The 14,100-nt window shown below is 38.8% G+C and overlaps 1 protein-coding gene across 1 annotated transcript; it reads left to right on the top strand.

The window, feature by feature from the left end:
* LOC309971346 (gastric triacylglycerol lipase-like) lies at positions 1-13,373 on the top strand (the record flags this gene model as incomplete). The annotated part of the gene is made up of 9 exons (XM_082854282.1): positions 1-102; positions 311-428; positions 964-1,162; positions 2,239-2,348; positions 6,486-6,622; positions 8,409-8,555; positions 9,524-9,595; positions 10,001-10,072; positions 13,137-13,373. 9 exons carry the CDS (start codon positions 1-3, stop codon positions 13,371-13,373), a joined length of 1,194 nt encoding a protein of 397 aa, XP_082710408.1.
* Positions 13,374-14,100: the final 727 nt, after the last annotated feature.

The following is a 14,100-nucleotide window of genomic DNA, read 5'->3' as shown; positions in this document are numbered from 1 at the left end:
ATGTGGTGGCTACTTGTAACAATGTGTTTCATCCACATGTCTGGAAATTCATTTTGTTTCCTTGGAAAAAAAGCGGTGAACCCTGAAGCCAACATGAATATTGTAAGTTATTCATATCACTAATATTTAAAAAACACTTCCAAAGATATTGACACTATTGCTCTCATTAATCCTTTATGATTTATTATAAAGTCTGAAAGATTTCTTTACAAAGTACATGTTACCCCAACCAATAAGAAATTCTATTTTAAGAATCCAAAGTGGCCAAGTATACTCATGAAGCTAAATGTTTTGTCTTTTCTGCATTCAGAGTCAGATGATTTCCTACTGGGGTTACCGAAGTGAAATGCATAAAGTTATAACTGCAGATGGTTACATCCTTCAGCTCTATCGGATTCCTCATGGGAAGAATGATGCTAATCATTTGGGTAGGATTGGTGTGAGGGGAAAAAATGAGTGTCTCAAATCCTGAATCAAATACATTCCAGTCAAAAATATTCTAATCATAAAACACTAGATTAAGTTACTAAAAAAAAAACCTGAACCACCTTGGTCTCTGAGATTAAGCTGAGGGTCTGAGTGATACCAGATTTACATTGGTTTCTCTGATGTGAAGCACACTGGCCCATGATTTTAGTTTGTCGTGCTGGGTGGAAACTCAGGGCCCCTGAATAGAAGACCCACTTAATTAACATAATGCTGAATTTCCTTAGAATATAATTTTTTCAATAGGTTTTTGAGGTTTAATTGGCATACAATCAACTGCACATATTTAAAGTGTACAATTTGACATGTTTTTTCATCTGAGAAACTGTCACCACAATTAAGATAACGTATTCAGAAATATTCACCTCACCAAGCAAACGTTTTTAATTCTATTCATATAAAAGCCTGTTTCTATCTTCATGTTTATCTGAGAATAAGGAGTGAGTTTATAAAGATTTTAACAATTATCTTCTTTAGGTCAGAGACCTGCTGTGCTTCTGCAGCATGGTTTCCTAGCATCGGCCACAAATTGGATTTCCAACCTACCCAGCAACAGCCTGGGCTTCCTCCTGGCGGATGCTGGATATGATGTGTGGCTGGGAAACAGCAGAGGAAATACCTGGGCCAGGAAAAATTTATACTATTCACCAGACTCAGCTGAATTCTGGGCTTTCAGGTAAAGAAAAGGGACGATTGAAAATAAATATTGAGTTAAAAAGCATGGGTATTCACTGCTTCCAGCCTAGCCTCATTTTAACAAATTACACTCTAAATAGGAGGAGAAGGATGTCATCTTCATTCTAATACATTTTTGGATTCTTCCTTACACCTCATTCCAAGGGTAGCCTTTCCTCCAAACTGTCTGTGATCCCAGTAACCATTGTTACGGGATTCCCTAAATATGCTTTTCCACAAGGAATGAGCGAAATGACTGAAGCAAGGAAATTTGCTGCCCCCAGCAGATTCTGAAGGAACATCCACAAGGAGTACTAGAAGGTTAAACCCAGTTGGGGTTCATGAACAGCACCTGTCATCATCAGTATTCAAGTGGGGGTGGCGAAGACAATGAAATTCTGACACCATGGGGAGATTATCAAAGATTTCCTCTCACTGGCCCTCTTGTGCCTTATTCCTAGAAATTACTAATGGAAGTGGAGAAGAGAATTTGCCTGATGACGATGAGGTGCAAAGGTGCTCTTAGAAGTTCCAGGAAGTGAAAGAAGCTTGTGTGTCCCGAGTGTAGCGAGGAAGAGGGCGAGTGAGAGGAGAGGAGACTAGAGATGCTGACAAGGGCCAAATCAGGCCAGGCTGCATAGGTCTTGGTTAAGGCCTTGGAGCTCATTCTAAGTGTAATGAGAAGCTTCTGGAAAGTTTTCAACAGGGGAGTGGCATAGCCTGTTCTCGTTTTCAAAGGGTTTTTCTGGCTGATTTTTCTGTTCATATTACATGGCAGTGGAACACAACATACAAATGATTATTAAATCTGACATTCAGGTTCAAGGGTAGAAGTATTCCCCAGCTACAGCTACTATTGTGTTGGATTACATTGTAGCTGTGCTTCAGAAATGATGTCAGCTGTTTATGAGGAGCCACCCCAAAGAGCCCCTGACACTCACTAACAGTCTATAAGCAACAATGCTTAGAGAATCTAGTTTTCTATTTTTCAAAGGAAACCTTACCTTAAATAGGTTGACTTATAGAAAGTAGAGCAAGGAAATGTACTCATTTTTATTTTGTCTTTTTTTCTTGCAGCTTTGATGAAATGGCTAAATATGACCTTGTATCCACAATCAACTTCATTTTAAGTAAAACTGGACAGGAGAAGCTACACTATGTTGGCCATTCCCAGGGCACCACCATTGGTAGGTAACAGCAGTTAGCAGGTAGTTTAGTTCATATAGACCCCTTTCCAGTGGTTATGCAGACATGCTGGTCATCATGCTAATTGCTTTCCATTCATTATATAATGTCTACAGCAACCCAATGATATAAGACCATTATTATTCCTACTGTATATATAGTGAAACTAAAGAGCAGGTAAATAAATAGTTCGTGTAAGGTAACACAGTTATTACAAATAGGGTAGCTCAGATACCAGGTCAGGAAATCTGACGCCCAAGCCAATGCTCTGAAACTTTGTACCACACAGGCTCTGGTCTCAGTTTATTCCATTCATTCAACCATATTTATGGGGCACCTATAATGTATCCTAAGAATACAGCAAAAATGAAATAGTTTAAAATCTCTGTCTTCCTACTACTTATACTCTAGCAGGAGAAGGTAGAGAAAATAATAAAAATTAAAAAGTAAAATACGTACTATGCTAGATAATGATAATACTATGAAGAGAAAAATAAATCAGGGGGTCAGATTAGGGAGCATCAGAGGGGTACACAGCAATTTTATACCAGGAACACCACCAAATACTTTCTAAGTAAACGTGAAGGAAGTCAGTGAGCCAAGCTCATACCTGGAAGACTGATATTTCAGGAGGAGGGAACAGATAGCCCAAAAGATCTGACGCTACAGCACACGCAGCACATTCAAGGAACAGCAATGGGGCTGTTCATTGTGTGGATGAATCAGATTGAGAGAGACAAAGATGAGTTGGATGGGAGTGGTGAGGAGGGCCGACTGTTCAGGGCTTTTGAGGCTGTTGTAGGGATTTTTGCTTTCTCTCTGAGTGAAAAGGAAACCATAGAAAAGTTTGAGTAGAGGAGTTACATGATCTGACTTGTTAGCAGGATCCTTCCGGTTGTTGAAGGAAAACAGGGCTGGAGCAGAGAAAGCAGTCACTGAACTCTTCCTGTAACCCAGGGGAGAGATGATAGTGACCCAGAAGAGGGGGTGGTAAAGATACCTGGTTAGGCTCTAGACGTATTTTCTATATATAGAGGGGGGGTGGGGGGGACCAGCAGAATTTGCTCATGTAATGGATATGGAGTGTAAGAGAAAGAGGAGTCAAGGATGACACCACGATTTATGGCCAGAGCACTGGGATGATGGAGATGCCACTAGCGAAGACGAGGGAGACAGTAAGAACAGCTGAGGTGGTGGGGAGAGCAGGGGCTCAGTTCTGGACCCAAGTGTTAGGTGCTATTGGAGATCCAAGTGGATCGTCAAGCAGTCAACTGTAGATACAAATCTGGAGTTTAGGAGGGAAGATTGGGCTGAAAATACAAAATGTGAATCATCAGTACATGAGACGGGATGCAATAAGCAAAGAATTGAGCTCAGACAGAAAAGAGGAGGGGTCCAAGCCCTAAGGCCTGGGCCACAATTGATTTGGAAGATGAGGACGAATCAAGTGAATAAACTGGAAAATAATGGTGACTGTGGTGTAAGGGAAGCCAGGAATGACTAGTGTTCTGGAAGGCAAGTAGAGAAAGTAGTATTAGGAAAATACTGCAGTCAACTGTGGAAGAGGCTTTGATCAATCGTGTGAAATGAAGCCTGAGGACTGACCCTTGGTTCTGGCAACCTAGAAGCTATAAGGGAACCTTTCTAACAGCAACTTTGGTGGAACGGTTGGGACAAAAGCATAATCAAGGAAATTTAAGAGACCATGAGAGAAACTGTCAAGGGAAGAGAAAGGATGAAAGCAGAAGGGGGAGTAGGGGATTATATGGGAGAAATAATGCTGTATTTTTTATGTTGAACCTCACTGTCAGCCAGTGACATTACTTCCTACTACAATTCTAAACAACCCGAATGTCCATATATGGGCATATTCAGGAAAGTGGATGAAATACTTGGTAGAAGCCTGTGGAAGTTCTCTTCCCACTGCTTGTTCATCCTAAAGCATGGATCCCACTGGTAGAATTTTAGACAGAAAAAAGGGTCAGTGAGGAAGAGCTTCCCAATGTTTCTGTCATTGTGTAATATGTTATGGGCCTGAGGAGATGAGGATTTGTGCTATTTTTTTTTTTTAAATAAAAGCACTTTTAGAGGAAAGGGCAAAAAAGCAGGACTAGGCAGAGGGAGAAGTTGGGCAGTGATGCAGTCCCCAAAAGTCCTCAGCCAGCTCTGTATGACATGGCTCTTCAGAGTCTTCATCAGTGGGACTAGCTGGCTGGTCCTTTACCCATTTGTTGACCAGTCATTCAATGCAGGATGACCCAGGAAGGGACCTTGGGTTCTCTTGAGCAAATGCAAAATCAAAAGTCTCCCTGCAGCTTCAGCTGAATAAATGCCTTGGACTCGAAGAGAAATCAGGGCAATGAAGAACAGCAACAAAACACATGGTTAACCATGGATTCAAATTCTTTGTTAAAAAGTGAGAAATCGTCTAGATTCCTAAAATTTACTCCTTTAGTTTCCCAAACTATCCAAAATTTAACCCTTTTGGATGGAAATCTACCTCAACTTATGACCGATGCCCATGCTTTTTTAAATAGAACATGTTGAACGTAGCTTAACTTTTTTTCAATGATATAGGGCTATAAAATGATTGCATTTAGCTGAAATGCAACAATTTCCTTAGGAGTTATTGATATCAATAGAACTGCTTGTCCTGACACAAAATAACTCCAACTTACCAGTCTCTTGAGTATTTAAATTTTGCCTTTCTTTCATTTGAACTTCTTTTCATTCTTCTTTTTCACCACTGGATAGTTTGTCATTATGTCACCATACTCATAAATTTTGGGAAATTTTTTTCTGCCTTCTAATTTACATCTTCCAATCAATCTGCTGTGTACTTGAAAGTTAGATAAGTATCCTTGATAGAATTGTGTCTAAAGTGGGATTAAGTTTATTCTGAGAAGTCACCTGTCCTGACTATATGGACCCATGGACACCCACTCAGGCTCCTTGCGTGTGATTCTTGCTTACTCTGGGTGATCTGTTGGCTGATATCTGCAGAGTTAGGCAACCAGATAAAGAATCCCTTAATAAACAGAGTGCTCTTGGAAAGACCATTCTTCCTCCATTGGGATCAGGCTGGATATTATGTAACTGAGGCCATTGTATAAGTCGGAAAAATTTTGTTTCAGGGCATTATTGAGTCTCGTCAATATGTCATTATTAACAGCAGGGAGAGATTGTCCTATGTAATTCAACTGTAAACAATTTAAGTTGAGGGCTTCCCTGGTGGCGCAGTGGTAGAGAGTCCACCTGCCGATGCAGGGGACACAGGTTCGTGCCCCGGTCCGGGAAGATCCCACATGCCGCGGAGCGGCTGGGCCCGTGAGCCATGGCCGCTGAGCCTGTGCGTCCGGAGCCTGTGCTCCACAACAGGAGAGGCCACAACAGTGAGAGGCCCACATACCGCAGAAAAAAAAAAAAAAAAAGAATTTAAGTTGATAATTCTTTGATTAGAACCCAGTCTATTTATATGCTACTGTTCATGAAAACAATTAAAAGCAGACGGGCTGAGAATGTTTATTGTATATAGATGTTGGAATTATCTCGGCTTCTCATTTGTCAAGCATTTACCATGTGACTAGCTCCTGGTAAATACTTTACATGATTCACCTCAAGTACTTCCTAAACAACCCAAGGAAGCATTCATTATTACATGCATTTTTAGATGAGGAAACTAAGGCTCTTAGAGTTTAGGTGACTTTTCCAATGTCACAAAGCTAATAAATCACAGAACCAGGTTTCAGACTCTGTTCGGACACATTTCAAATTTGTGCTTTAACCTTTCCACGTATACACCCTACTCATATTAAATGTTAATTATCTCATTGTTATGAGATTAGATAATTTTAAACTGAACCAAACCTGTTGTAATATAACGTTTTTGTTACCACATGATTATTCTAAAGTAGGCCTATTTTCTAAAATCAGATAAAACAGTTTATTATAACTTTCAAAAAGTTCTACCCTCATGTTCCCAGAGAGAATCTATGAAAATAAAACAAATATACTAAAATCCGATCATTCTGTCGATTTCAGGTTGTCCCAGATGGCACCCGTAGTAAATCCAAAGTAATGTCACATTGTAAAGCACACACGCACACACACACCTTTCACCTTTTGTTGTTGTTTTTCAGGTTTTATCGCCTTTTCTACAAATCCCACGCTGGCTAAAAAAATCAAAGCCTTCTATGCATTAGCCCCAGTTGCCACAGTGAAGTATACCAAAACCCTGTTGAACAAACTTGCACTCATTCCTCCCTTCCTCTTCAAGGTATGTGATTCCCTTTAACTGGGTCTAAGATGTTAAATTGTTTGTGTATTTCAAAGTGATGGAAAGAGAACAAACACCTGGTGGACAATCATGTTTATAGTCAAGGATGGAAATTAACATGTTTATATTATTTCTTGAATAGCACTGACCATGGTTGAATCCCCATTAGAGTTTATGAGATCCCCACCGATTTCTTTATTCTCGATTACGTTGTGTGGATTAGCAATGCCTGGGAGAGTTTTTGCTCCTTCCATGGATGTTTCTGTACCAAGCACCCACACAGGTCTTCAAGGCTGTGATTTCCCCCCCCAAGACCAGGGAAAGGGAAATAAAAGCAAAAGAGTCAAATGAGAAGCCTAAACCACCTGGTCCAAGAAAAGTGGGAAGAAGAAGGATAGGAAAGAAAAGGAAGGAAAGGGAAAAGGAGAGAGAGGGGAAAGATAGCAATGGTGAAGTGAGGCAAGGACTCGGAGACCCCTTATCATATATCCTTGGCTTTCCAAGCCTTTTCCTAAGAGTTCCTTCCTCTTTAAATGGGGATTTCATAGGGCAGTAGCATAGATTTCAATAAACTGTAAATATTATGGAGGCATACATGGTAGGGAATTAATAATCTTTCCTTTTTCCAGTGTTTAATCACTGACTTCTCCCACCCACCGAAACTAACACATACACACACATACACAGTCTCCTTTAGGAGAACAGTTTACCTCAGGCTACAAAATTTAATGATGCCATTTTCTACTGTGGTTGAGTGCTATTCTTTTTTTTTTTCACTCAGTTAACACGCATGCCTAAAATCTAAGAGATTTTACCTACAGACCAACTACATTTGTAAAGCTTTTACTCAAAATGTAAAATTGTGTGATGACCCTGAGTATGTTTACCGGTTGCATTGATTCAGAAATTGTTTGTTTCTTACTCATATTCAGATTTTCTGACAGGCAATGTAGAGAGAGGTTTTTAAAAAAGCATTAGACCTTAGGTCAGAGGCTTGAGGCTCAGATCAAGATTCTAGCTGTAATCCAGTTCTCACTAGACCAAGATCCTGACTATTCATTAGCCTTATGTTCTCACGTATAAAATGGGGATAACAGGGTACAAACTACCAGTTAAAAAATAAGTAAGTCACATGGATATAATGTATAGCACAAGGAGTAGAGTTAATACTTTATAATAACTTTGTATGGGGTATAATTTTGAAAATATGGAGTCTCTATGTCATATACCTGAAACTAACATAATATTGTAAGTCAACTATACTTCAATAAATTAAATAAAATGGGGATAACAAAGTGTCTACTTATTTTAAGAACAATTAGGGTGTGTCCTTTCAATTTTTAAACTACCAAGCCTCTTTGTCTTCTTAAAGATTTTGCTGAAAATATGGCTTAGAAGTCACCATTTCCCCTCCTGATTTTTTTTTTTATTTATTGCCAAAATCACACATCTTGGCACTTAATTATGATATTCTGCCATGTTGTTTTATGAGTTTATTCCCTAACTCCTATGACCCCAACTAGACTGTAACTCTGTGTCTTATACTTCTCAGCACCCAATGCAGTTCTCAATGCAGCAATTAATACTCAATACTCATACCTGCACTGTCCATTCCATATCTTTATTGTGAGGATTCAATGAGAGAGAGTATTTAAACCTCTTAAGACAACATATAGAAGTATGAAAATATAATGTCTATTCCCATTTGTACCAGCAAACAAGACAAATTAATGTCTTTTCTGAAGCTTGTTATTTGCAAATCTTTAATGATGCTTTTATTTTTCAGATTCTATTTGGTAACAAATTGTTCTACCCACACAATTTTTTGGAAAAATTTCTTGGTGCTGAAGTGTGCTCCCGTGAGATGCTGAATGTCGTTTGTAGGAATGCCTTGTTTGCCATGACTGGATTTGATAAGAAAAATTTGAACATGGTTTGTATGCATTGAAATTTCTATTCTGAATATTTTGAGCAACCCTCATGATTACTTGTCTCATCATCAATTAGGAATGGTACTTTATTAGAACCAGGAGTCACTTCAGAATTCTGTCCATGATATGCAGATAAGCCCGCGAGAAATCACAAGTCATTGCTCGCAGTTTTGTTGCCTCCACATTTCTTCCATCACCTCACTGTGCCCTGAAGTAAACAGCTTGTAGGAAAAACAAAACAAAACAAAAAACTCCCTACTCACTTCTGATCACCTGAATAATTGGTGTGACATTTAAATTCTGTGAGTGGAGGCATTGAACCAAGTTGTCAGGTTCCTCTGTAGGAAAAATATGTCTAGATATTGAATATTACTTTAAATATTTTTAATGCTGATAGTCATCTCCATAAACTTTCTAAAACTTGTTTCAGAGCATTTATGTAAGATCTTGTCCACACTCTTTACCTTCTATTTCATTTGCTTTGCACCAAGTGGATGTTTAAAAGCACATATGACAAAACGGGGTAGCAGAAAGTAGTTAAGAATATGGATTCATGGTAAAAGCCTAAATTCAAATCCTATCTTTGCAGCGCACTTGAACTCCTCCATCTTGATTTCCTTATCCATGAAATGAGTTGTTGTGAAGATTAAATGAGCTAACATATGTAAAGTATATAGAACATAGTACAAAGCAATGCTCATAGTATATCATGTTTTGCTACTAATAGTATGATACACTGACACCTATTCTCCCTCAAAATTGTTTAGTTTTGTTATATACCCTCGAAATTAGCCCATATAATCACAGTTTGCAAGCCATAAAGTGATGTACAACTTTTTTGCTCGTATCCTGCCAGTAATGCTGCCCATAAAACTTGATCTAGATCAGAAAAAGTTAAGTCTTAGATGTTTGTGAGAAACTGAACATACATCTAAGTGCGCATGTGTGTGCTTGTGTGTTTGCTTTCTAGACTCGCTTAGATGTGTATCTAGGACATAATCCAGCAGGAACTTCAGTTCAAGACGCCCTCCACTGGAGTCAGGTATCATTTCAAGCTGCTCAAACTTTTTGTGGGCCTAAACCATTAACAATTTACCTAAAGCACAGTCTTAAAATATTCTGTCAAATGCTTCTAAAAGGGAATTTTTCTGGCACGTGACTACCAGATGAAAATATCTATCAATCCATGTGAATGAAAATCCTACAAAAAACAGGTGCTTTGGGTAACAAGAAATAAATGATGATTATGACTTGAAATTATTTCAAGCAAAGCTGCCTTTAAACTTGAATAAATTGTTGCGGAGGATCAATAGTCTATTTTTGGAATGAGAAAAGATTTTTAAATAATATTTAAATTAAAAGTAAACTACTTGGAAAAGTTGGCATTTTATTATTTACATAGCCAAGTGACTTTAATTTCCTTGTGTCTTTAATTTCTCTACATTAGGCTGTTAAATCTGGGAAATTCCAAGCTTTTGACTGGGGAACCCCAACTCAGAACATACTGCATTATAACCAGGTAAGCATCTTAAGTTGAGGTTATTTGCATTTTGAAAGACAAAGATATAAAAAGTTGAAGATGAAATTACGATAACTTTGCAGGTATTTTCCAAAGGAATGCTGTTGCCTAGACCTAGCCTTAAGGAAATTATAAAGTAGATGACTCTATCCTTTGAGTCTTTTTGTCATGTGGAACATCACACTGGTCTCTAATTCTTCCACTGAGCCTTCACGCTCCAGTGTCTGTGCTCATTCAAGCTGCCCTCAAAGTACCACACCACTGCAGTGAGAACCTTCTAGATCTTGTCTCCCCTCGCTGCATTAGACAGATCTGCCCTGTATCCCAGACCCCCGGCATGCTGTCTTCTCCTTTCCAAAGTGCAACTAACTGTTATAATAAACCAATAACTTCTTTTTTTTTTTTTTTTGGCTGCTCTGCGAGGCTTACCAGATCTTAGTTCCCCCACCAGGGATCAAACCCAGGCTCCAGGCAGTGACAGTGCAGAGTCTTAACCACAGCACCGCCAGGGAATTCCCTAAACCAATAACTCTAACTGTTCATGGGATAGAGCTGGAATCTCTGGTCTTCTTAAACAATTTCCTATCCTTTGTTGATGGCCAGAGAAGTTTTCTCACCATATTCCCAGACATAAAAGAAGGATGGTATGCTTGCAGTTCAAGGCTGGAAATATTTTTCAGCAGACAAGAGCCTTGTACGCAGGTAGATATACTGAGCATTCCTCCTACTTGTAGTACAAAGAAGCCAGGCTTTGGAGTCCATCGTACCTGAAGTTAATATAAGTTGAGACAATAACTTTTCATCTCTCCACCCAGACTCAGGGAGTTATTGACAGTAATTAATGGGTAATGTCAGCTCAGGATAAACTCTCAGATTGTCACAGGCTAATTTTGAATGAGAGAATTGCTCTGTGTTTTTTTGGTAATTCTTTCCCCTTCTACTTCACCCCACGTCCAATTTTCCAACCAAGTAACAACCCTATTAATTTTTGTCTGCTTCAATGACTCAATATCTACAAGGGATTTATATCTTTTCACCACAATGTCTTTTGTGTGAAAAAGATGGCCCAGCCTCCTTGTTTTTACATCTCTGATGTCTTTAAAGAGGTTTTCTGAACACAATCAGATCAAACATTTGTTGTAAAGACTTTTCCCCCCAACCATCACAACCTCAAACCCCCCAGACGCAGACTCTATCTTTCTACTGGGCTCTAATAACAGTAATCAGAGACTCCGTCTTGAAGGGCCAAGTGGGGCATGAAACACCCACTCCCAATTCCATTCTCCCTTCAACCAAGCCAAACTCAGGATGGTTTCAACTGACTGAGGGAGTGACACTAATTTAAGAGCCAGAAGCTAGGTTCTGGAAAACACTTTGAATAGTGGAATATGAGTAAAGAAAAGTAGGTTTATTCTTATAGATATTCTCCACAATTTTCCCTTTTCTTCAACATATAAAGGAATATAGTAAAGTATTAAAATACTATGAAAAATTGCATATAATAAAATATTTTTCTTTGGTGAATTGGCTATTACATAAGGATAAAGAAAATATTCATATTAGAATTCTTGAGAATATCATCTTTAAAAACTAACAAAATTCTCTGTGAACTGTGGGAAAGTTAGCAGTGATTCTCTTGTCCCCTTGGCCTGCTTTATGAATCTCTTTAAAATCTTTGTGTGAATGGAGATTTTGTAGAAATAGGAAATGGGGCTACTGATAGATTTTCTCAGAATTTGAACGTATATTTAGTAAAATCAGGCAAGTATTTAACAAATACAGCTCCTTAAATGAAATGATTACCTATGGAATGACTATACTGGAGGCCATACAAAGCCAAAATAAATGACTCAGGACATTTTGAGTAACTATTTGTATAGAAACTATCTATCACAGTTAAAATTCAGTCACATTCACTTCCTTCAGCTTGAGTCGAAATCTAAGTTTTTACTTTGTAAGAATTATTATCTAAAGCCCACCTATTCATGTGCTCACTTCGGCAGCACATATACTAAAGCCCACCTATTCAAAGCATGGTCCAGGACCAGCAGCCTCAGCATCGTCTGGGAATGCAGAATCTAGGCTCTTCCTCCAGATATACTGGATCAGATTCTTCATTTTATTAAGATCTCCTAGTGATTCACAGGGCCTTTAGAATTTGAGAAGCACTGATTTAAAACATTGCATCCACGTTCCTCTGTGGATAAAGGTAACTCTGAGCAATAATTGTTAAGATTTACTTATGAAACTGGGTCATGCCACTTGTGACAACGTGGATGGACCTAGAGGATATTATGCTACATGAAATAAGTTAGACACAGACAGATAACTATTGTATGATGTCACTTACATGTGGAATCTAAAAAAAAAAAATTTAAAAACCTCATAGATACAGAAAACAGATTGGTGGCTGCCAGAGGCGTGGGCAAAATGGGTAAAGGTGGTCAAAAAGTATGAACTTCCAGTTATAAAATAAGTACGACCTGGAGATGTAATGTACAGCATGGTGACTATAGATAATAATACCGTACTGTATATTTGAAAGTTGCCAAGAGAGTATATCTTAAAAGCTCTCATTGGGCTTCCCTGGTGGCGCAGTGGTTGATTGAGAGTCCGCCTGCCGATGCAGGGGACGTGGGTTCGTGCCCCGGTCTGGGAAGATCCCACATGTCGTGGAGCAGCTGAGCCCGTGAGCCATGGCCGCTGAGCCTGCGGGTCCGGAGCCTGTGCTCCGCAACAGGAGAGGCCACAACAGTGAGAGGCCCGCATACCGCCAAAAAAAAAAAAAAAGCTCTCATTACAAATATATATATAAAAAAACTACATGTGCTGGTAGATGTTAACTAGATTTATTGTGGTCATCATTTCACAATGTATACATGTATGGAATCATTGTAGTGCACCTGCAATTAGTATAGTGCTATATATCAATTATATCTCAATTTTTAAAAAACTAGGTTAATGATATCTAATCTACCCACTGAGTAAGTATTGAGTTTCAAGTGCAGTTACTTATAAAAACTCTGATTCTTAAAACTCTGATTCTTTTCCTCTGGTGTTTTAGGCCACACCTCCCAACTACAATGTGACAGCCATGGATGTACCAATTGCAGTATGGAGTGGTGACCATGACCTGTTGGCTGACCCTCAGGATGTTGGTCTTTTGCTTCCAAAACTGTCTAATCTCATTTACCACAAGGAAATTCCTACTTACAATCACTTGGACTTTATCTGGGCAATGGATGCACCTCAAGAAGTTTACAATGAAATCATTTCTATGATGGCAGAAGATAAAAAGTAGTGCTGGATTTAAAGAATTATTCATGTACTTTTCCCAAAATGATTTATTCTCTTCCACATAGTTTTCTGTACTGTTTTAAATGCAATGTTTCTTTCTGTAATTCTGACTTTCAAAATATATTAGCATCAACAAACTTTTCATTGGTCATTTTTAATTGAAAAGAATTTTTTTTAATTAGATTTTTTTCACTTGAAAATTTATCTAGAAACTCTTGAGAGAACACAGTCTTGGGGAGGTGAAACTTCCCTTCCAATCCTCCCATTCAGTTTATCTTCTAAACTCCAGGTAGATAATGAGCCATGAATCATGGGTGTTGCCAAAAGACAGTCTTGGGGTCGAGTATTGATACCTCGTATGCACACTTGAGATTGAGTAAATTGTTTTCTTCCTATTGTCTGTTGTTGCTAAAGCTCAGTCTCTCCATCTGTGCTATGGGGATATCACTTGCTCTTTTGCTTGTTAAACTCCATGAAAAGGCAAATTAGACTGTAAATTGAATTGAGGTCAGCTCACTTTCCCTTTCTAGGGAGAAAAGAACAAGGGTAGCTTAGGGAGCAACAGGCAACCCCCAGTTCAGGAAGGTGGGAGGTAAAGGATTTCTTAACCTCAACATTATTGACATTTTTGGACAGATAATTTTTTTATTGTCCTGGGGTGATATTTAGCATCATCCCTGGCTTCTACTTACCAGATGCCTTGAGTACGCACACCCCCCAAGCTGTGCCTC

The sequence above is a fragment of the Leucopleurus acutus genome (assembly GCF_964270905.1).
Source record: "Leucopleurus acutus genome assembly, chromosome: 14".
Classification (NCBI taxonomy): domain Eukaryota; kingdom Metazoa; phylum Chordata; class Mammalia; order Artiodactyla; family Delphinidae; genus Leucopleurus; species Leucopleurus acutus.
Note: the sequence above shows the minus strand (reverse complement) of the source record. Positions and strands in the feature narration are given on the sequence as shown.